The sequence below is a fragment of the Felis catus genome, chromosome D2 (assembly GCF_018350175.1).
Source record: "Felis catus isolate Fca126 chromosome D2, F.catus_Fca126_mat1.0, whole genome shotgun sequence".
Taxonomy (NCBI): Eukaryota; Metazoa; Chordata; class Mammalia; order Carnivora; family Felidae; genus Felis; species Felis catus.
Window position 1 is genome coordinate 68,233,052 of NC_058378.1, and position 22,648 is coordinate 68,255,699.

Consider the following 22,648-nt stretch of genomic DNA (forward strand, 5'->3'; position numbering starts at 1 on the left):
CAATATTTTAAACATTTTTAATTCTGATCAAGACCTAGAAGCTTTCTCTAATAACAAAAGATTAGTTATGGTAACCAAATTCTAAATGCTTATCAACTTAAAAGCCCAATAAATAGAAGCAGATTCCTAAAATTTATCGTCCAAAAGCAAAATAACTTTTGAATTTCTCACTTTCAAAATCAGAATAGGGGCACTTGGGTGGCTTAGTCAGTTAAGCATCTGCCGGTTAAGCATCAGGCTTTTAATTTCGGTTCAGGTCATGATCTCATGGTTTTTTAGATCATCCCCCACTTCGGGTTCTGTGTGCACTCGCTCACGCGCGCGCTCGCTCGCTCTCTCTCTCTCTCTCTCTCTCAAAATAAATAAATAAACATTAAAGAAAAAAAGATAGTATGAGTGAAGGCCTGCTGTGTGCTTAGCACTGAAGCATACTCTGTGGGGAGATAGAAATATGTAAGGTCTGTTACTTAAAGGGTTTTGTCTATTGGGTGGAGGTAACTCCTCTATGAAATGACAACATAAAAACAAGTATAATTAAATGCCATCTTATAGTGAAAACAGTATGCAGCCATAAGTCCAGTGTACAGGAAAATCATTGAGATCTTGATGGAATGGCCAGGGAAAGCTTCATAAATGAATGAATCTGTTGGACTCCGTACGGAATAAAAATGTATTCCACGAGCACTACAGCATGGACCAACAGCATGGGAGTAAGAATGAACATATTTTGCTTCTGTGTCAAGAGGTATAACAAGCAAACTGGAGCACAATCAGTAGAGATCTTGAAGAATGATTACTTGATATAAGGAGCCCTCTGAGTTTGATTCTTGCTTTGCCAGTAACTAGTTGGTGGCTTTGGTAAGTCTCTTCCCATATCTTATGCTAAAGTCCATGCTTATTACCCTCAGATGGTTCTTTCTGCTGTTTCTTAGGTATTATCATCTTTTGCCTTTTTTCTTTTTGATCAGGGTGTCTATCTAAGAATTCAAACCACCACACTCTGCTTTTGCAGTTTATCTCATATCTACCCTTTATGCAGAAGATGAGCCTCACAATGTAAAGTGTCCAAATGTCTTACCTCTACATTAGTATAAAACCTCTCCATAATGTAAAATATTCATTAAAAAAAAGAATGGTAAAAGATTTTGCAGATTTTAAAATTAAAATACTTTAGAATTACAGATTTTTCTTTATCAAAATGTTTTTAAATGACAAAGCTATAGGGGCGCCTGGGTGGCTCAGTCAGTTGAGCGTCTGACTTCGGCTCAGGTCATGATCTCACAGTCTGTGAGTTCGAGCCCCGCGTCAGGCTCTGGGCTGATGGCTCAAAGCCTGGAGCCTGCTTCCGATTCTGTGTCTCCCTCTCTCTCTGCCCCTTCCCTGCTCATGCTCTGTCTCTCTCTGTCTCAAAAATAAATAAAAACATTAAGAAAAAAAATTAAAAAATAAATGACAAGCTATAGAAAATTAGGAAAAGGCAAGTTCAAAGAAAAACATTTTAACCTTCTGTAATTCTACCACATAGAGATAACTTTAGTTTTGATATTTTCTTTCCACTCTTTCCCACTTGTTTTTTATATCGTTGAGATCATACAAAATGCATAATTTTTATTACCTTTTTTCACTTAACATCATAAAGTCACATGTTAAAATTTTTGTAACATAATTTTAATAGGTATAGAGTATAGCAGAATATAGACATGTTCTATAGAATAAAATCATGTTTTGATCATCTGTTATGTATCACTCATTGTGCTACATATCTTATGCACATTGTATTTAACCCTTAGAGCCACGCTGTGGAATATTTGGTGTTATCCCCACTTTATGGATGAGGAAATAGTCTCAGTTAAGTAACTTTCCCAGAGTCCTATAGATCATGTAAAATCCTTTGTTTTGTCTGACACTGTGGTGTCTCCAGTTTAAGTAATTCTTCATGTATTCTTGAGTAAATAGGTTGACCCCATTTTTGTCACTACAAATATGACTATAATTAACATTTCATCATAAAACAGCTTATTTTATTTTTGCCAACCCAACTTTTAAGAAACGTTTGTATCATATTCAATGTCATAATACAGTAATAACAATAGTAAATATTATTCTTGCCCTTATTTCTATTCTCTAAATTCTCTGGGGCTTTGGAAAGTCCAAGCCTCAGCTTGTTTTTTTCCCCCTCCAAAATTGACACATTTTACCAGAATGTCATTAGAAAGATTCTAGTGAAGCATCCTTAGTTAATTTAGAAAACATTTTAAAGACAAAATTAATTTGTTTTTGCTAAGTGATAGTTTTTATTGTTGCTTTTGAATTCAGTTTTCTGCCTATTGGAATCTTGCTTAAACAGAACCAGCAAACTATTGGCCCAGTTTCCAGACACTATCATAAGAAAGTAATGTAAATGAAAATAACATACCTTTGGAATAGGTCTAATTACAATTCCTACAGGAATTGAAATGTTTGCTAAGTTTTTCTGCATTATATAATGCTGGCTAGATTTATGGTATTATCAGAATACTTTATGAATGACTAATTATTGTCTTAGAGATGTAAAGAGTAAGAATTGGCTCTGTTTAATCATTTTTTACAACTTTAATCACTGATCTCTTCAGCAAGAGGGAACAATGCAGATGAGTGATGACTAGATAGGATTATGAGGCATAGTGACCGCCCTCGTGGGGTTCCAGGGCTTAATTTGTGTTAAAAGCTAATTACGTGTTTTCTGTAAGTACTGTGGTAATGTTACATCTCAGAAAGAAAGTTACCCAATAACTTTCTGAGAAATGGTCAAAGCAAAGAGAAAGAAATGGGAAGACTTCAGAAAGTTGGTAGAAGTTGACAGACATCAAAATATTGGTCTCCAAAAAGTTAAGTGTGGCACAGGAGCTATCTACTGCTGTAATTTTTTTAACACTGGTAATACTGTTCAATTTAAAACTAGAGGCTACATTTGATATTTAAACCTGGCCCATCTAAAAATGTGACAGCAACAGTTGTAATGTGAAGTCAGAAAAGAAATTAACCAGCCATGACAAATAGTTACATTGAACTAAATTCTTGTAACTGTTACCTTTTTTTTTTCCCTTTCTGGTATCAAAAATAAACTTGTTCTCTAGTGTATATTGTTTGGGAAATCAAGTTTGATTAAATTTTTTATGATGGCAGGTATCCTCATATTCATCTATGTAAGCTTACATGTAACTTGCCAATAAACTAGCCAATATTTCTACTCTGCTTTTTAATGTATTCAGTTATAGCTAATTTGTGCTTAAATTGGTTATGCTTAGATTATTAAGAGAGAATATAACTTTAACTTTCTAAAAAAATTTTAATGTAAAGGAATTTAAAAGAAAAATTCAGAAATTTTTTACCATCAGGTTGATCTTCAGAAATTTTGGAACGTTTGTATTTAAACTCATGAAAAATTCTGAACCTTTCCAATCTCACAAAATAATTGTGCATTTGTATTTTAAATAATGCCATTTTAGAAATTTGGAAATTTAGTTAAAATTACATGAACATTTTTATATATAACCATTGTTCTTTGTTGGATCAAGATCCCATATATACAAATGGGATGATTATTATAAATTTAAAAGATACAGTACTTTGTCATTCAATTAGGCCATATCTAAATAGGTCAATTTGTTATTACAGTATGCCAATACTTTGTAATAATTCATTTTTTAAATTGACTTTATGACTGTATTTCATTATTTCTCTGAGACAAGTGGACACAAAAGTGGTTTCAGTTTCATCTTAATTGAAAGGGTAGTGTGTAGTTCCTTGGTGCTAGGAATTAAGGATCCTGCTGAAATAGTACTTCACAGTAATTCATATTACTGCCAGGGAGAGTGACAAGTTCATTAGATTTAAAAAAAAAAAAAATTCTTTTTTGTGTTCACAGGAAACCTGTCCAGTTTAAGTCGTCTTGGTCTGAGATACAACAGATTGTCAGCAATACCCAGATCCTTGGCAAAATGCAGTGCCCTTGAAGAGCTGAATTTAGAGAACAATAACATTTCTGCTCTACCAGAGGTGAGAGGTGGTAAATCTTTACAGCTGGGTGAATAATTTGATTATTGAGATTGTTTAAATAATGAGCATGCTACAGACATTTAGCCACCACTAAGATAAATATTCCAAAGAAGAAAGAATAGGTATGATTATAGGAACACACTAGTTTTTTTCTTTTTTTATGTATAAAAGAGAGAAACTAAAGTGAGAGATCAATGGCTACTTTCCCGTAGAAATCTTTCTTGTGTCATTTTGGAATTGACAGCAAATGCTATTAAGGAAAAGTTGTATGGTTAGTTGTTTTAAAACTCTACCCCACCCAGTTCAGTTATTTTAAGAAGTCCTATAGAAAGATCATACAAGAAAGGAATGAGCTACATAGAATAGAACATACTATTTATTAATCAGATTAATATTAGCCACAACACTTCCATGACCCATATTATTACCCTGCGTATACAATAATATTAAAGCCTATTTAGCGTATGCCAGTCACCAAAATTTATTTTTTAACACATTATTTTTAATTTGGGTTTTGTTCTATGAAAAAATATTTTCACTTATTTTGCTTAGAGATTTATTGGGCAGAATGCAATATTCTTTTGTCTTTCCTTCTTTTGCTATATATTATTTTATCATACCCACAACTTGTATGTTTGCTTATGGTTATTCAAGCATAATATCTTACTGTAGTATTCTAACAAATAAAAGAATGGAATTATGGACTTAATTGATTGAGCTTTTGCAAAAAAGTCTTTTTTTTTCCTAAGAATTAAAAATGTTTGATATAAGTGACCTTTTGGACTATTTCTAGTTTTCCCGTGTGTGTGTGTGTGTGTGTGTGTGTGTGTGTATTTGAATTTAAAATAAAGGTACTTTGGGGGTGCCTGGGTGGCTCAGTCGGGTAAGTGTCCCAACTTTGCCTCAGGTCACGATCTCACAGTTTGTGACTTTGAGCCCAGCATTGGACCCTGTGCTGACAGCTCAGAGCCTGGAGCCTGCTTTGGATTGTGTGTCCCCCCTCTCTCTCTGCCCCTCCCATGCTGGCGTGTGTGCACTTGCTCTCTCTCTGTCTCTCTCTGTCTCTCTCTGTCTCTCTATTTCTCTCAAAAATAAATAAATGTTAAAAATAAAGTTGCTTTGGGTGGATATTTTCAGATACATACTATGATTTATAACAATTTGAGTACATGAAGCTATGAGCTTGTAGTGATTAGTTTATAAAATAAATGTATTTAATTGATTTCTTAGGGATACAGAAAAAAGTAGTACCTATTAATTTTGCTTCTGTTATTCTGGCTGTTTGGATTTTTAGAAGACTGATCAGAGTACAAAAATGAGTTTTCCAGGACTGTAGTCTTCTAGGATGGACCAGTTACTGCCACTGCTGTGTGACAGTATCTCACCCAGCGTTTTAAATAGGATAAGGAATAGAATCCACAGATTGTAGATACAGCCCTAACAGCTAGACTGTCTTGATTTTTGCTTTCTTTGCTAGCGGTAATTTAGAATGGTAAAAATGGGTGGGGTTCTACTATTTAATATCATCCCCTTTGCTAACAGTAATTAGCACAGTATTTAGACCTTGTTGGGATTCTTTTAGGATGTGAGCTTAAATAAGATTGACTACTTTTACAATGTCTGTAAGACTAAATACAAAGACTGGGTACTTATTAAATTTCAAAAAGTGAGAAAATTTAAATTTTTTTTTATGTCCACTTATATGTGGGGGGGGGGTGAACTAATAATTATTGGTATCTCTTAGGATACAGACATTGTGCTAAGTAGTTTCACATAAAATATTTGCGACTGAAATTAGTCAAGATTTATTTTTGATAAGAGAATTATAAAGAGAACAGCTCTCTTCAGTCTTGCTGTGGAAGAAGTGGTGTGTGTGTGTGTGTGTGCACATGTATTTAAACTGGCCTGTTTTCAGATAGAGAAGCTCTGGGGAAAATCCTTGACTGGCCTTGTCCAAATCTGGGAAAGCATTAAGTCTCAAATAAGTACTTAAAAAAAGTGGTCTGTGTGCTTTGGAAGCAGCATATTCCTAATGCAAATATGTAATTATCTGCATTTATAATGAGCACAGTAAGGAAAACAATAAAATCCATTAGACAGCACTTACTAGACATTCAAGCTGGGTTAGGCATGTAAAATCAGGAAAGTGGTTTTCAGTTGGGGCTCATGGCTGAAATCAGAGCCAGCAAAATGACTATATACTTTTCCATTTGATGACTGTCTGAAAATAGACTAGTTTTAATGTGGACACAAACACATAAAAAGGAATGTAATAAATTCAAGCACATGAGCTTAAGGTGTAAGGCTAGGAGCTCTACATGGATTATCCCATTCAATTCTTCACTATAATCGTACTAATTATTGGGGTATTATCAGCTAGGAAGGGTAATTAGACTTAAGGAGAGTTAGGTTTTTGGCCAAATTTGTTACCTTAAATATTTTTCTGGGAGTACTGTGAGATACATATTCATTGTCTAATTCACTAAAAGTTACAAAACTGGTAAGTGGAAGTCCTAAGTGGGGATCCACATGTGTCTGACTTTAAAACAATGGTGAGCAACTGCAAAGCTTCATCATATGACCTCGGAATGAAAGGTTGGAGACCTGCCTTCTTGTTGCCACTTTTTAGATACCCTCAGTTGTTTGCAGAGAATGTCCATAAAGTTAGCTGTAAGAATAATAAAAATAACATTTTTGCCATGAGACTCAAAACTTTGTGCATTGTTTCTGTAAAGTAGGATGTAGACATTTTTCTTGAATTGACTGCCATGCGGTTTTCTCACCACTCTCACCTGAGCTCTTCCTTTTATCTGTGCACATCAGTAGACAAATGTTGAAAGCTTCTTAACGTTAAGAATAAAGAACAAGTTTCAGTTCACCATATAATTATACCTTCAATTACATAGTTATTTCATTCCTTCGGCTGGCCTTGCAAATCAGCTGACACTTCAGGTACTAAGTCTTCAGTTTTCTCATGGTATACAGCTGGTATTTGAGCACTATTTAAAATAACACACCTCACATGGTTTGTTTCTTCCCTGCTTTCACTGTTTCTTCTACTTCTGAATATTTAAATTTTTTCCATCCTTCAAGATGTCAGTCTCTTCCTGCTTTTCCAGTTATTCCAGTATTCCTTCTTTTCTTTAAATTTAAATAGAGAAGGGACTTACAATTTAAGCACTTATTATATACTAGAGATTGTAAAGCTATGTATTTTATCTCTTTAAAGTGTCTCCACTACAACTTATAAAATAAGGCATCATCATTTTCCAAAGGAATTAATTAAGGCTTGGAGAAATATTTTGCCCAAAGTCACAAGCTACTGAAAGATAAAGCCAGAATTCAGAACTATTTTATAGACTATACCAGTGTTTCTCAAATATTAATGGGGCTACAAATCACTTGGGAATCTCGTTAAGATTCATATCGATTCTGTAGGAGTGGGACCTAAGAGTCTAGATTTCTAACAAGCTAATGCTACTTTTCTTTCAAACATACTTTGAGTAAAAGAGTCAATTACATGTAATTTATTATTGATTATACAGTTATGTATTATTTTTTTACTATCCGTGTGCTTTATTTCTCTAAATAGGGTTTAGTCTTTTTAATGGCAGAGATTGTTTTGTAATACCTGAACACCTCACACTGTGGTTACATGGTAGGAGGCTGAAGTAAGGGGATATGGGGCTATTCTGTGCAGTAAACACTGGATTGATAGATGGATATTTCCCTCTGAAATTTTCCCATATGGAAAAACAATATTATGTAATATCAGGAAGTGTTATCTTCTGAATCGAATATTCCTTAGAGGAGCCATTAAATTACTGCATAACAGCCAGGTATTATGTTAATAATAATTTAGAGGATAATTAACTCAGACCTGAATAGGTTTGGTCACATAGCAAGTGGCAGGGCTGGGACTCAGACCCAGGACTGTAGGATGGCAAAGATTCTGCTCTTCAAATTTCTTAAACTGGACGCTCAGGAGATAACCTCTTACAGACATATTTTCTTCATTGAGTGTTTTTTTTTTAATTCTTTTTCAACGTTTATTTATTCTTTTGGGACAGAGAGAGACAGAGCATGAACGGGGGAGGGGCAGAGAGAGAGGGAGACACAGAATCGGAAACAGGCTCCAGGCTCTGAGCCATCAGCCCAGAGCCTGACGTGGGGCTTGAACTCACGGACCGCGAGATCGTGACCTGGCTGAAGTCGGACGCTTAACCGACTGCGCCACCCAGGCGCCCCTTCATTGAGTGTTTTAAATAAGCTGAAGCCAATGAATAAAAATCAGAGTTTATATGAGTTTTCTGTTCTTTGTAAAATCTGAAAATCTGACTGTTGGCTTCACATTCCTATAAGGCAGCAATTAGCTAGAGCTGAGTAGTGACTGCTCTATATGAGGCATTACAGAGCCATCCCAACCAGTCTCTGTCATTTGTTACCTGTAAGGCCCTTTGAGGCATTTGTGACTGTTGCTCTGTACTCTGAAGTAAATCTTGTTACAGTTCTGATTCCTATGTTTATTTTATTTGTTTACAGAGTCTTCTATCAAGTCTTGTGAAACTGAACAGTTTGACCTTAGCTAGAAATTGCTTCCAGTTATATCCAGTAGGTGGTCCATCTCAGTTTTCCACCATCTATTCCCTCAACATGGAACACAATCGAATCAATAAAATCCCATTTGGAATTTTCTCCAGAGCAAAAGTATTAAGTAAGCTAAATATGAAGGTAAGCCTCTGTTTGTATTGAGGGGGAACAATTTGCTCCTATTACTAGTACTTCTATTAATATTGGCATTTTCTCTATCAGTGTGGAGAATAGGTACTTGTGTTTTGCTGATGGGGTCTAAACTGATAATGATAGTTCAGGGCAATTTGTATTAGATAACAAATATTTTAGCATTTTGTCCTAAAGAAATAATCATGAATGTCCATAAAAGCACAGTTGTAGGGATATTTATTGTAGAGCTTTCTATTTAACTGTTTAATTGGTACCAACTTAATAAAGATTTCATTTTTAAAAACTCCTATATCTTCAATGGAATTCTCTGAAGTCATTAAAAATAATACTCTAGTTAGGAGAATATTAAATGTCAGTTGAAACATTCTCAGTTTATTAACTAGAAAAAAGTTACAGCATGCAAGACTTTCCACAGTTTTTAAAAACTATTCTTAACGTTCATAATTAAATACTAGATGTCTGTAGATTTATATGTATACATATAACCAACATTTATCAAAATGTTTATTTTTGGATATCAGGACTGTGGATGGTCTTTTTTATTGAGGAATAACTGACATTGTATTTCAGTTGTACAACATAATGGTTCAATATTTGTATATTGGGAAATGATCATCACAATAAGTCTACTTAGCACTGATCGCCATACATACTTACAGAATTTTTTTTTCTTGTGATGAGAACTTCTAAGATTTAGTCTCTTAACAACTTTCAGATATGTAATACAGTATTATTAACTGTAGCTGCCATGCTGTATCTGGCAGCGTCATGACTTATTTTGACTCTGTTCACCTAGTTTTCCCACCTAACCTTCACCTCTGACAACCATCAATATGTTCTTTTTATTTTTGAGTTTGATGTTTTGTTTTGTTTTGATTCTGCATAAGTGAGATCATATGGTATCTGTCTTTCTCCATCTGATTTACTTCACTGAACATGATGCTCTCAAGGTCCATTCATGTTGTCACAAATGACAAGATTTTTTATGGCTGAATACTGTGTGTGTGTGTGTGTGTGTGTGTGTGTGTGTGTGTGTACTGAAACTTCTTTATTCATTCATCTGTGAACACTTAGGTTGCTTCCGTATCTTGGCTATCGTAAATAATGCTGCAATGAACAGGGGGAATGCATATGTCTTTTTGAGTTAATGTTGTCATTTCCTTCAGATAAATACCAAGAAGTGGGATTGGGGGATTATATGGTAATTCTACTTTTGATTTTTTGAGGAACCTCCATACCATTTTCCATAGTTGCTGCACCCATTTACATTCCCACCAACAGTGCACAAAGGTTCTCTTATTTTTCTTATCTTCACCAATACTTGTTGTTTCTTGTCTTTTTGCTAACAACCATTCTGATAGGTGTGAGATGGTATCTCATTGTGGTTTTGATTTGCATTTTCCTGATGACTAGTGATGTTGAACATCTTTTCAGGTACCTGTTGGCCATCTGTATGTCTTTGGGAAAATGTCTATCCACATCTGCTGCCTATTTTTTAATCGGATTGTTCTTTTGCTATTGAGTTATAGGGATTCTTCATATATTTTGGATGTTAACCCCTTATGAGATACATTACTTGGAAGTATTTTCTTTTGATGGATGATCTTTAGTTTCTTTTTGCTTATCTACATTCTCTACAGTGAATATGTTTCACATTTATAATAAAAAAGGAGGAACGAAATGAAACCTGATTTTTCCAATGATTTAATGTATAGTGAATAAACTTTAGGCTGAGAGGTGATAAATAAATTGGCCATATAGCTAATTTATGGCTGAAGTGTAGGAATCCAGGAGACCTAGATTTCCTGCTTCCAGGTATAAGTGTTCTTTCTGTTGTATCTTACTACATTCTTTTATCTTTGGTGAACTATTTCAGCATAATTGTGGTTCTTTAAACTGTAGTCTAAATGTACAATTTATTGATTCTATCTATACTTGTTCATACATATTTATTATTCTTTAGAAGTATATAAGTGAACTAGTGGAAATTCAAGATAATCTCATAATCTTAAGCAGGTATAAAATGTATTGTTCATCATTTCAGTTACATAAGATTTACCAGTGGTAATGGTATTAATTCTGAATGGTCAGTTTAATAAGAGGCTTAGAACAGCAGCAGTCCAGGTGTTCATTGGCTTTTGCATTTGGTGATACATTTTTATAGATATGACATTATTGTACTGTTAGCTTAGGAAGGCTTGTTGTTTTCAGTGAAATAAAAGTTTGAGCAGATCTTTGCCTTAATTTTTCTTCAATATGACAAATGTTTAATAAAACTTTTTTGAAAGAAGTCAAAATGAAACCTGACATTTTCCTCCTCATATAAGCACCAGTAGTAAATTTTTTTTAATGAAAATGCCTTATACAATTAATTATCAGTAGTTAATAAGTTTAATTGTTACAGTGGGGGCACCTAGATGGCTCTCAGTCGGTTTAGCATATGACTTCAGTTCAGGTTATGATCTCATGTTCGTGGCTTTGAGCCTTGCGTCATGCTCTGTGCTGACAGCTCAGAGCCTGGAGCCTGCTTCGGATTTTGTCTCTTTCTCTGCCCCTCTCCCACTTGCACTCCGTGTCTGTCTGTCTGTCTGTCTGTCTGTCTGTCTCTCTCTCTCTCTCTCTCTCTCTCTCAAAAATAAGCATTAAAAAATTTGTTTAATGTTATACTGAATAGGTAATAAATATAAATATTATAATAAAATAAAAACTTGGTTTCAAATGGATGTTTGCTACTTTAGATTTATGGATGGTTTTGTGTAAAATGAGACAAGTAATCCATGTATATTGCAGAAAAAAATTTAAAATACAGATTAACAAAAAGGACATAAAATAATCCTACCACTGAGAGGTAGCATCACTGTTAACACATTAGTGAACATCAGGGTACTGATGGTCCTCTTTTGATACCAAAGCCCCAACAAAAACAGTGTGGTAAGAGTTATTGATGAAGATGTGTTTAGACATAGACACGAAGAAGCAAGAAGAAAAATAGTGAATCACTGGCATATATTTCACTTTTTTCTGCATATAACAATATCTACTTTTTTTTTTTTAATGTCTATTTTTGAGAAAGCACCAGCAGGGAGGGGCAGAGAGAGAGGGGGACAGAGTTCGAAGTGGGCTCTGCAATGACAGCAGTGAGCCCAATGCAGGGCTCAAACTCACGAACCGTGAGATCATGACTTGAGCCAAAGTTAGACGCTCAACTGACTGAACCACCCAGGCATCCCTATATATATCTCATTTTTAAACAAAATTAGTATCCTACTGTTTCATCATCTGTTTTTATTATTCACTGAAAAATGTATTTTTACCATCTCTTATATGGATTTTTAAAGTATAATTGTGGATACTTCCAATTAGTGTTTTAATGATTTAATTTGCTGTCTTCTTTAGACTTTTTTCTCTCCTCTTTATTGCTCAGTATTTCTAGAATAGCTGAGCTTATTTGGTTTCCTCATGGGCTATAATTAGATGTTTCTTCTTCTATTGTGCTCATGACCATCCACATTTTACTCCATGATTGCTGTATATTATTGTGAAATGGGGAAAACCTGGTTTTCACTGGAACCTTTGACATCTCAGTGTTAGGTCTGTATAGTCTATTTTTCCATATCCAGTACTGATAATCACATAAGGAACAAGCTTCCAGTTCAAAATAAAAACCTAATTACTGTCTGAAAAACTTTGGAGGCTTATATTTTTTGTTGCTTTTAAATTTCTTTATTTGGATATCAAAAAGGGGAATAAAGTTTTGTGTTTAAGCATTCTCTTTCCATAGGGAGGTATATATATGGAGCTTAGTTTTTGTGGTTCTACCTTGGTTACTTTTTTTTTTTTTTGTCTTTGCCAGGACAATCAGTTGACATCACTTCCCTTGGATTTTGGAACTTGGACCAGTATGGTAGAATTGAATTTAGCCACTAATCAGCTCACAAAGATTCCTGAGGATGTGTCTGGTCTTGTTTCTCTTGAGGTGAGTATAAAAGAGCTGTTTATTTAGAACTCCTTAAACCTTCTGCAGTTACCTCACTTACAAACTTTCCAGTTCAAATAAGCAATTTCTTTGGGAGAAGATCATATGTAAAAATATTAGAGCTCTCGTAAACCTACAACTCCATTAGCTTGATGAAGTGTGAACATAATCTGGGCTCAATGCTTCTGAATTACTCTTGTCCACTAAAAGTTGGTAGGTTTGAATGCTATAATGTGTCTTTGAAAGAAAAGGTCTCTAAAATTTAGCATATTTTAGAACATATTTTTTCCCTTAACTGTGTTCAAGAATCCTGCACTCCTGGATAGGAAGAACAAATATTGTTAAAATGTCGATACTACCCAAAGCAATCTACATATTCAGTGCAATCCCTATCAAAGTAACACCAGCATTCTTCACAGAGCTAGAACAAATAATCCTAAGATTTGTGTGGAACCAGAAAAGACCCTGAACAGCCAAAGCAATCTTGAAAAAAAAAACCAAAGCAGGAGGCATCACAATCCCAGACTTCAATCTATACTACAAAGCTTAATCATCAAGGCAGTATGGTATTGGCACAAGAACAGACACTCAGATCAATGGATCAGAAGAGAGAACCCAGAAATGGACCCACAAACGTATGGCCAACTAATCTTTGACAAAGCAGAAAAGAATATCCAATGGAATAAAGACAGTCTCTTCAGCAAGTGGTGCTGGGAAAACTGGACAGCGACATGCAGAAGAATGAACCTGGACCACTTTCTTACACCATACACAAAAATAAACTCAAAATGGATGAAAGACCTCAATGTAAGACAGGAAGCTATCAAAATCCTCAAGGAGAAAGCAGGCAAAAACCTCTTTGATCTTGCCCACAGCAACTTCTTACTCAACACATCTCTGGAGGCAAGGGAAACAAAAGCAAAAATGAACTACTGGGACCTCATCAAACTGAAAAGCTTCTGCACAGCAAAGGAAACAGTCAGCAAAACTAAAAGGCAGCCGACGGAATGGGAGAAGATATTTGCAAATGACATATCAGATAAAGGGTTAGTATCCAAAATTTATACAGAACTTCTCAAACTCAACACCCAAAAACAAATAATCCAGTGAAGAAATGGGCAAAAGACATGAATAGACACTTCTCCAAGGAAGACATCCAGATGGCCAACCAACACATGAAAAAACGCTCAATATCACTCATCATCAGGGAAATACAAATCAAAACCACAATGAGATACCACCTTACACCTGTCAGAATGGCTAACATTAACAACTCAGGCAGCAACAGCGGCACTATCGACAATAGCCAAAGTATGGAAAGACCCCCAAATGTCCATCGATGGATGAATGGATAAAGAAGATGTGGGGGGTGTGTGTGTGTATGTGTATACACACACACACACCACACACACACACACACATCTATATATCTATATATCTATATATCTATATAGATATATAGATATATAGATGTGTGTGTGTGTATATATATATATGATGGAGTATTGGCAATCAAAAAGAATAAAATCTTGCCATTTGCAACTACATGGATGGAATTGGAGGGTATTATGCTAAGTGAAATTAGAGAAAGACAAAAATCGTATGACTTCACTCATATGAGGACCTTAAGAAACAACAGATGAACATAAGGGAAGGGAAACAAAAATAATATAAAAACAGGGAGGGGGACAAAACAGAAGAGACTCATGAATATAGAGAACAAACAGAGTTGCTGGAGGGATTGTGGGAGGGGGGGTGGGCTAAATGGGTAAGAAATCTACTCCTGAAATCATTGTTTCACTATATCCGAACTAATTTGGATGTAAATTTTAAAAAATAAAATTATTAAACAAAAACACACAAAACCAAAAAAAAAAAAAGAATCCTGTACTGCTGTCTACCAAAATAATTCTAGATTCCTCAGACTGGCATTGAGAACCTTTCATACGATTCTGGCCCACTTTTACATCCTATTTACCCATGTATTCTTTTATTTACTAATTAGACTGTTTTCTTTGTTGGAAATTTGTGCGTGTTTCTAACTCTGCACATTTAGTCTTACTGTTCCCAATATCTAGAATGCCCTCCCCTCATCCCTGTTTTTCTTTTAAAAATTTTTTCCATAATTAAAAGATTCATCTTAATGTTCTCTTTAGTCAAGGATGATTTCTCCTGCTTCTGAGTCCCTAAAATTTTCATCCTTTTGATGAAAAAGCTTACTAATAGTAAAATATTTTTTAAAAGTTTCCTCTGTATCCATGTTTTTAAAAAAAATCTAATTTCTTTTTTTTAATCATTTTATTTAGTAAGCCAAAATAGTATGGCATAATGGTTAAAAAGCATGAGCTTTGAAGCAAGACAGATCTAGGTACAATTCCACTTTTATCTCTATGGATTTAACTTGCCCAAGCTTCTGTTTCCTCAGCTGTGAAATGAAGAAGATAGTATTTACCTCACAGGCTGTAGTTAGGATTAAATGTGATAACACACATACGCAATGCATTTAGTGCCTTGCAAGTAGTAAACTCAATAAATAATAGCTATTATCATTATTATCATTTTTTGGTCTTATTACATATGTTCATTTTACTATGTATGGTATAACTTTGGGGAAAACAAGTGGGCATAAAATATTAGCCCAAAACCTTACGTAGGTCTTTCCATTCAGTGCTCTTTTCACTGTCCCATACCCAGTATTGTCTCCCTACTTTCTCTACCACCGCCACTGTAATTTCTCTAAGAAGAGGAACTATCTTTCTCAACCACTTTTTTCTCTCTTCAGTGTATTACAGGATGGCTTGCAATGTAATAAATATACCATAGCTAATAACTGTAGGGCTTTGAAGTAGCAGTTTAGAAATCAGTTGTTAACCACCCTTAAATGATAGTTTGTAAGGGGTTTTGAACAAATAAGTGGCTTCCTATCAGATTCCCATTTGTAATCATTCAGTATCAAAACACCATTAACTATATGAATTTTAGGGCAAGTAGTTAATTTTACATTTTTTTGTAATATGGTTAAAGTTAAACTTTTGCTTTCATTAGCTTTGACTTAAAATCTTTTATTTCCAGTAACTATGGTGGTTTTTTTAAGAATAGTAAATTAAATGTTTTATGTTATATAAATGAACATTACCCTTAATATTCACTGTTTAGAAAATTAGTAGTTTAATAAATTTTAAGCCACACATGGTAATATATAACTCCATTTCTTGAGTTACTAAATATTGTCAATAATTTCTCTTAGGTTCTAATACTGTCAAACAATCTTCTAAAAAAGCTTCCCCATGGTCTTGGAAACCTTAGGAAGTTAAGAGAATTGGATCTAGAAGAGAACAAATTGGAGTCCTTGCCAAATGAAATTGCTTATCTTAAGGATTTACAGGTAAAACATTATCCTGGTGATTTTATAGTTCTATGACTAAAGTTTTTGGGGTGCATTCCAAATTGTGCATTTTTCTTAAGAATTTGATCTGATTCTTGAATTAGAGATTTTTCTGTTGTAGCAGTAAGGCTCAGTTTTATGCTTATGTAGCCTGCTTTTTGCTTCCTAACAAATGATATATTTTGAAAGTAAAATTTATTGAGTGATTCTTACCCAATGTAATTTACCTATTAATTTATCTTATTAGTTTAGTAGATGTATTGTTTTACATTTACATCAGTAGTAAGAAATATATATGTATTTCTCTTTTGTTTTGTTAATCTTTTAGAAATTAGTCTTGACAAACAACCAGTTGACTACCCTTCCTAGAGGCATTGGTCACCTTACCAATCTCACACATCTAGGCCTTGGAGAGAACCTACTTACTCATCTTCCTGAAGAAATTGGTATGAACCTTTTGGATGCTTGACTGTACTTACTAATTTGCTCTTGTATGTTCAAGCAGTGTTTCAGATAGGACAAATCTGTTTTTGTCATCTGATGTTACATCAGAGTCAAGATTTTTTATTTTGTTTTTTTTTTTTTATTTTGTATTAATTTTTTTTTTCAACGTTTATTTATTTTTGGGACAGAGAGAGACAGAGCATGAACGGGGGAGGGGCAGAGAGAGAGGGAGACACAGAATCGGAAACAGGCTCCAGGCTCTGAGCCATCAGCCCAGAGCCTGACGTGGGGCTTGAACTCACGGACCGCGAGATCGTGACCTGGCTGAAGTCGGACGCTTAACCGACTGCGCCACCCAGGCGCCCCATATTTTGTATTTTTATAGAGCACCAGTTCTTAGTTCGTTGGTTGGTTTTGGTGAGATTTCCGCATGGGGTATTAGAGTTAATATTTTATTTGAGAATGTTTTAGCATACTTACATTTCCAATAGGTTTAACCTTATTTTAGAAAAGTTATCCTCTTGTTTCCTCTACATTTAAAAATTATATAAACTTGAATTAAATTAGTAATATCCAATGCCAAAAGAACATTTCCTCATGAGGTTTTAGGATATTTGATTAAATTAATATTTGATAGTACTTTCAAATTTTCTAAGTGTTCATATCCATTATTTCATATAATCAATGTGACTACCTTGAATTTTAGGCAATTCAAGTTGTAACCCCATTTTACAAAGAGAATCGATTGAGGTCACATATAGTTCTTAAATTAGTAGTTTCACGCATTATTTTCTTGCATATATACCATGCTGTTTCAGACGCTTTTTAGAATAGTGATTAAGAATGAGTTTGGAATTGGGGTGCCTGGGTGGCTCAGCTGGTTAAGTGTCTGACTCTTGATTTCAGCTCAGGTCATGATCCTCATGGTTGTGAGATTGAGCTCCATGTTGGGCTCCATTCAGGGTGTGGAGCCTGCTTAAGATTCTCTGTCCCCCTCTTCCTCTGCTTGTGTGTGCACGTGCTAGCTCGCTCGCTCTCTCCCTCTCTCTCTCTCTCTCCCTCTCTCTCTCTCCCTCTCTCTCTCTCTCCCCCCCCCCCCGTCTCTCTCTCTCAAAAAGAATGATTTTGAAGTTATAATGTAATTATACTTCAATTAAAAAAAAAGAAGTAAAATAGACAATTCAAAATCTGGCCGTGCTGCTCATTGGCTTTATGGCTTTGGATAAACCATAAGCCTTTAGGTTTTCTACTTGTGCAAAGGAAGGATGATAATAGTAACTTCTCATAGGGTTGCTCTGAATATTAAGTAAAATCTTAAATGTGAATATCCATTACCTGGTAGCCATTATTTTCATTAGTCTTCTGCATACAGCTATCAAATATTACAGATTTTGAAGTTTAAAAATTAGAAAACACTGGAGGTGACTTCAGTTTTAGTATGTTTATTCATCTAGCCTCATGTGATTGCAGGAGACATTTGCCTACAAAGTGTGAATATCCTAAGAGAGTCTAAGATAAATTTTTCAAAGATTACATAAGTTGATTTTTGGCTTCCTGCCACATATGTGATAACCTCTCTTTGTGAAGGATTTATATACCCAGTAACAAAAATCTTTCCACATGATAAATTTATTAGTAAAAGAGATTATCACAGTATCTATAATAGGAAAGTGATGATAAGCACTGATTTACAATAAACTTACCTCTGGAGTTTTGAAAAAATGCATACCAATGCCAAGTTGTTCTGAACAGAATCCTTGGAGATACAGCATGTGTGTTAAAAAAAAAAAAAAATACAAGTTTAAAAAAACCTACCATAAAGGAAGAAATTCTGGTTTAATTGGTATGGAGTGTGACCTGGATATAAGGGTTCTTTAAATTGGCCCCACTTGATTTGAATATGCAACAAAATCTAAGACCATGGTTGTAGAGCTTTAAAACTAAGAGACGAGAGGAAGAGGAAATATGTATTCAGTGTATATAATGCCCACATCATTCCCAATTGAATTTCTAAAATAGTAATGAATTAAAAAAAATTTTTTTTAATGTTTTCTTATCTGAGAGACAGAGAGCAAGCAGGGAAGGGTCAGAGAGAGAGGGAGACACAGAGTCAGAAGCAGGCTCCAGGCTCTGAGCTGTCAGCATAGAGCCCGACATGGGGCTCGAACCCACAAACAGTGAGATCATGACCTGAGCCGAAGTCGGACACTTAACCAGTTGAGCCACCCAGGTGCCCCTAAAATAGTAATGAATTTGTTAAAAAATAGTAATTGATTTTCTTTTTCTTTTTTTTACAGGTACACTGGAGAACCTAGAAGAACTGTATTTGAATGACAACCCCAATCTACATAGCCTTCCCTTTGAGCTGGCTCTTTGCAGCAAGCTTTCAATCATGAGTATTGAGAACTGTCCACTCAGTCACCTTCCACCTCAGATTGTTGCTGGGGGTCCTTCTTTTATCATTCAGTTCCTAAAGATGCAGGGTCCATATCGTGCCATGGTCTGATACAAATCTGCTGGTCCCACACACTGTTCAAAAATAGACTGCCATTAATGTTTCATATCTATATCTGTATCTATTTATGTAGATATCGATATATTTGGCAGATTTATAAAGACTGCATTATGTGTTTCTGCTAATAGAGGAATCATAGCCATTTAGATTTTTTTTTTTAATTCTGTACAAAAGGCTTATATAAGTTTTCTTTGCTGAACTTGATGGATGTTTTTCTGTTGTGTAATATGATAATGCCAGTTTGCTTAAAACATTTGCCAACAAATTATGAAGTTATTAAATTTAAGGGCCAGAGGTAGTATAGTTACATATACTTTCTCTTAGCAAAAATAATGGACAGTTTTGTTGCAACTTTTTGTATACATTTTCCCCTTACCAATTGTCAGATCATTATAGTATTATAGGCCCTAAAAGTAGAATTTTTCTTTAACTTATTTTGAAATTTGAGATTTAAATTTTATATATTGTTTACAGTCAGAGTAAATCACTGGATTTTTTTGTTGTTGTTGTTTGATTTGCTCTGTTTTAATCAGTGAAATCTAGTTTATATCCTCTGCTAAAGAATTTGCATCAGCTGGTTTAAATATTAAAAGATATTTGCTTGTTGAAACAACTGGCAAGTGAAAAGATACAGTCAAAAATTCTAGAATTCTTTTAATTGTGTTTCTCTGATCAATTGTAAAGCAAAATATCTGAAGTGAGTCTTTAGGTTGGGGGGAGGGTATTGAGACCTTTTCTAGTATAAATAAATATCTTTTCTTAAGTTTGGGGGAACAGACACTTGTAGTATGAAAGTTTTCACTCCTGAAAGTTGCAGAATGACAAAAACTAACAATAATTTGGCAAAACAAAAACAAAAACAAACCCTACACACCCATACACACACACACATTCTATATATGTATATACAATGCTATATAGATATGTATTTATTATATCATAAACTACAATAGGTAACTTTAAGGATTTCTCCCTAGCCTTGTACAATGAAATGAATGTTTTTCTTTGAACACTGCAATATATGTATGTTTCAAGGTTATTTAACAGTGTACTATGGTTTTATATCTTGACTTGCCTTGTACATCTTTCAGTTCTGGAATATCTGCGTCTAAGCACAATATCTTCACACTGTGCTGTATTGCTGCTGAACTAAATGCACTTTTCCCCACATGTGGGGCACTGGCTTCAAACAATTCAGTTCAGTACCATTGATTTTAATCTCATCTTTCCTTTCTTGGTAGTTGTTAATACAATTATGGAGAAGAGGCACATTGTATAGAAGCCATTGACAGTTCAGTGGAAGTTCTGTAAGATGTGCATGTGCTATTTGATACATTTTCTTTTGCTTTACTGCTTTTAAGGCTAGCAGTATTGTAAGTGTGTGCCCCTTATACAGTAATCTTACTTTTGGTAGTGTCAGCCTAAGTCGATTTAATTATTGAAGAGACAGAGCAAGTGCATTCTAGATATCATCCTAGAAAACACTTCCCATATAACGAATATTATGTATAATTAAGTATTGCTGCTTGGTTTTCTTTTTTTTTTCCCATTTAGATGGGCATTGTGTTTTAAATAAAACCATTTTTTAATTGAAGCTGTATTAAGGTAGAAATTTGGAATGTTTTGCTTTTTCTGGCACTCAAAATCAAGACTAAGTTTGTGGTTGAACCTGTATTCATAATTGGCAATTTTTTAAGGAACAAGTAAGAAATGGAAGGCAGGTGAAGATATAAAACCCTAGAATGCTTAAATGTGCTGTAAAACTATTGTAGATGTCACTGGATTTTACCAAGTAATATCCTTTCTTCTTTTTTTCCATCTACTGTGGCTTTTCAGTTAAAATTTTGTTTATAAAAGGAATTTGTTTATTACAGCTCTATATACCTGTGTGTATGTGTGGTTTTTTTAAAAAATATCATATCCAGGTGTGTTTATGTATAAAGATGATAGAACTTGAACTTTAAAGGCAGTAACCTAATGTTTTTTTTTTTTTTGAGAGAAAAGGTTATTGTTTCTTAAAAATGAAAATAGATTTGATTTTTAAAACATTTTGGTTCCCCTGCTGTCATTTATGTTAGTCTTCAACAGAAAGAAATGCAGAAGGATCACACTCTTAACGTGTACAAGTAATGTTCTAGGCAAACCATATATAGCTGAGGACTTCTATAAAAAAGTTGTAAGAAGTATAAAACATATGTCCTTTTTAAGGCTGCTACCTTGTAAGAGCCCATGAATTTTGTTACTTCTAACAAGAAACTAAGTGGACTCTAATTGGGATACCCTTATGAAATTGATATTTAATATTTAAATAGTTTAGGGATACTGTTCAATGACTACATATAAGCAAATACTTTTCCTGAAACTGCAGTGGGACTCATTGGCACATCCAAACATTTTTCTTTCTTTTGAAGAAATCAGGTTTAGTCTCTCCATAAGGCTCAGTAAGTCTAAAAAAGGGGGGGGGGGGTTAGAATGTTACATTGTAAAAAGTTGCTCTAAACTTTGCTTTTTGTTAATATATAGTAGCAAAACTGCAATGACCATATCAAACAGTCCTTTTGTGATAGTTCAGTACTTTTTAAATCCCATATGGTTATTTCATACAAAAAGAAGGGGGAGATGCTAAATAATTTATGGACTTGATAGATACACATGAAAACAGAAGATAGAAACTCTTGGAGGAGAAAATACACTAAACTTTTATTTGTACTTCTATTAAAAGGTGGGTGATAAATTGGAATGGCCTCTAAAAATGTAATTGCATATTTCTAACTTACCTCATTCTGAAGGCTGAATCATTTAAAATGTTTAAATGGTTATACATTACAATTTATATAGTCTTTCTGTGATAACTTTTGTTACAACTTTTCATATCAGTTACTGCTAAGCCATGCATCTTGAGTCCAAATTTCAGCTTGCAGAATTTATAATTATTTATCAGTAAGAATGGGTTGTGGTTGAAGTGTATAAAATGGAACACTTAGAAATGGGGAGCACTATTAGTCATTATGTTGGGCCCAACAGCCATGTGTCAGAACTGTCTCTGGAAAACCAGGTTATATGGTTATTCTTGGGTGATTAACACTAGATCCAAACAAATGGCACAGTGTATATAAACAAGTGAATAAATTCCTGAAATGTCCAAATTCAACTAAAACAAACAACTTATAAAGAAAGGTTTCCTTCTGCCTATACCAGAGGGTAAGGATGGCATACTATATATCTTTGCTGAAACTTTCCTCTTGCTGTATTCTTTGGTTTGTTTAGACTTTACAAGCCAATTTGGGCAATTGGAAGACATGTGACAGTGTTTGGTTGACTACCACATCTCTGAGAATTGGAATATGAAAGAATTATGATGTTTATATATAAAAGGATATCTTGAGTGTTCTGTTTAAGAAAGAATTAAGAGAATGTTTTATAAAATAGATATCTGTACTTTGTTATTGACTAGAATGCCTTCTTAACCTGATTAACACTAATTCCAAGGAAACATTTGTGTGTTTATTTTTAACTTTGAAATATAAGTGAAAATGTAAGGTTTTGG

The 22,648-nt window shown here is 34.3% G+C and overlaps 1 protein-coding gene across 5 annotated transcripts in view; it reads left to right on the forward strand.

Annotated features, from left to right (window-relative positions):
- SHOC2 (SHOC2 leucine rich repeat scaffold protein) overlaps positions 1-20,980 on the forward strand; it is a 109,423-nt gene extending 88,443 nt beyond the window's left edge. For all 5 annotated transcript variants that reach the window (XM_019813811.3, XM_006938171.5, XM_023240914.2 and 2 more), the window contains 6 exons: positions 3,908-4,038; positions 8,581-8,769; positions 12,635-12,757; positions 16,005-16,142; positions 16,471-16,588; positions 18,884-20,980. In XM_019813811.3, the coding sequence (XP_019669370.1) occupies positions 3,908-4,038; positions 8,581-8,769; positions 12,635-12,757; positions 16,005-16,142; positions 16,471-16,588; positions 18,884-19,092 (908 nt within the window). In that variant the 3' untranslated portion in view covers positions 19,093-20,980. The remainder of the gene's footprint in view (positions 1-3,907; positions 4,039-8,580; positions 8,770-12,634; positions 12,758-16,004; positions 16,143-16,470; positions 16,589-18,883) is intronic.
- The last annotated feature ends 1,668 nt before the right edge of the window (positions 20,981-22,648 follow it).